General features: G+C 33.5%; 1 protein-coding gene across 1 annotated transcript; it reads left to right on the forward strand.

Annotated features, from left to right (window-relative positions):
* Positions 1-7: 7 nt before the first annotated feature.
* On the forward strand, positions 8-490 carry LOC117120559 (uncharacterized protein K02A2.6-like). Its single transcript, XM_033265583.1, has one exon. It carries the CDS (start codon positions 8-10, stop codon positions 488-490), a length of 483 nt encoding a protein of 160 aa, XP_033121474.1.
* Positions 491-1,735: the final 1,245 nt, after the last annotated feature.

Here is a 1,735-nt window from a genome sequence, read left to right on the forward strand (position 1 = left end):
GATGCTAATGTTGAAAGCAAGAGAGTATATTTTAACAATTACTGATTACTACTCTTCCTACCATGCGGCAATTATTGTAAAAGAGATAACTTCCAATGTTATTATTGAATGTTTACAATTGGTATTCGCAAGATTTGGATACCCTGATGAGGTCCTAACTGATAATGGAAAACAGTTAAGTGCCAAAATTGAGAAATACTTTAACGCATGTGGTATTAAACATCTACTTGCTTCACCTTATTACCCTAAAACGAATGGGGAAATTGAACGGTTTCATCGCTACTTTAAGAAATGTATCAAAAATGCCAAAACTGAAGGTAAAGTATGGCAAAGCGAGTTACCAAAGATACTTATGGCTTACATATCTACACCGCATAGATCTACGAATAAAGCGCCAGCTGAATTGCTATTTGGCAGAAACATAAAGACTAAGTTGCCGCGATATCGACAGGAAACTGATATTTCCGCAGAATTAAAGAACCATAATTAGACCTATAAGGCTAATTATTATTCATTATACCTTCATTATAATGAAGGTTCATGCCGACACTCGCCGACAGGCAGAAGTGCATAATTTTAAGATAGGAGACTTAGTGTTTGTTGCAAACTGTATTAAACAAAGTAAACTTGATCCAACTTACTTTAGAACGCACTATGTTATTTTGAAACAAGTAGGAGATAATGCATTTGAATTGGTTAATTCAGAAAATGGTAAACTTATTCAAAGCAATGTGAAACACTTAAGACATGTTCCGAACAAGAGTTTTGATGTAATTAATGAATGTGATTTGGATGATGTGAATAATGAACATGATTCAACTGATGTGATTAATGAACGTAGTTTAAATGATGTGATAAATGAAGGTGACTTGGATGTTATCAATGAACGAGGCGAATCTGAGATCAAAGAAAGAGTACCTAGTAATTTGCAGAACGAAATAATCAATGAGAATGATAATGTTAATGTTAGAGTTGAAAATTTCAGTAAACCAGTTGATAATTCTGAGAGAGTTCGTTCTGAGATCAAAACGAGAAGTGGTCGCGTAGAGAAGCGCCCAAGTCGTTTTAATAATTTTGTGTAGAGACTTTTGAGAAGTCTTAAAAGAGTCTTAAAGATTTGTTTGAATCAGGAGTTAAGAGTTAAAGGTTTAAAGTTCATGTTGTTTAAAATTTAATTTGTTTTAAAGATGTTTAGGGATCTTTTGATTAAACAAAGTGAGAAGTATGTGTATCTCAAATATGTATAGCGGCATCTATATTTATGAGATATAGAGGTCAGGGAGATCAGACATGGCGACTATCAATGTAACACGTGGTTGGTTTCATAGTTGGAGTTTTAGAATAAACCATAGAGTTTTTTAACATAATTAGCAGGTCTTATTATTGTTATTGTCGACCCACAACAAAACTACACCAACCCGTAACTTAACCCTAACGTTCCCTTGCTTTTCCCCGAATTTAATAAAAGTACTACCAGAAACATGCTAATTTTCACTTTCTGCCGATGTCTAAACTAACATAAATTTACTTTTTTATGTCCATAAATGAATAGAGTTTCGCATCTTTAAAAGTAAAAAGTATATTTTGAGGTAATTGGTTGAAATTTTGTGATTAAAAATTTCATTTTAAGTGTAATAAATTACAACGCTCCATGAACAGACAGTCCCTTAACCCTCTGCTGCTCCATCCACGTCCGCGTCTACTTTATCGAAGATTGATGTTTTCACATACGAAG

The sequence above is a fragment of the Anneissia japonica genome, unplaced genomic scaffold, assembly GCF_011630105.1.
Source record: "Anneissia japonica isolate Jap-2015-1 unplaced genomic scaffold, ASM1163010v1 scaffold66966_len1731_cov126, whole genome shotgun sequence".
In the NCBI taxonomy this organism is placed as follows: Eukaryota; Metazoa; Echinodermata; class Crinoidea; order Comatulida; family Comatulidae; genus Anneissia; species Anneissia japonica.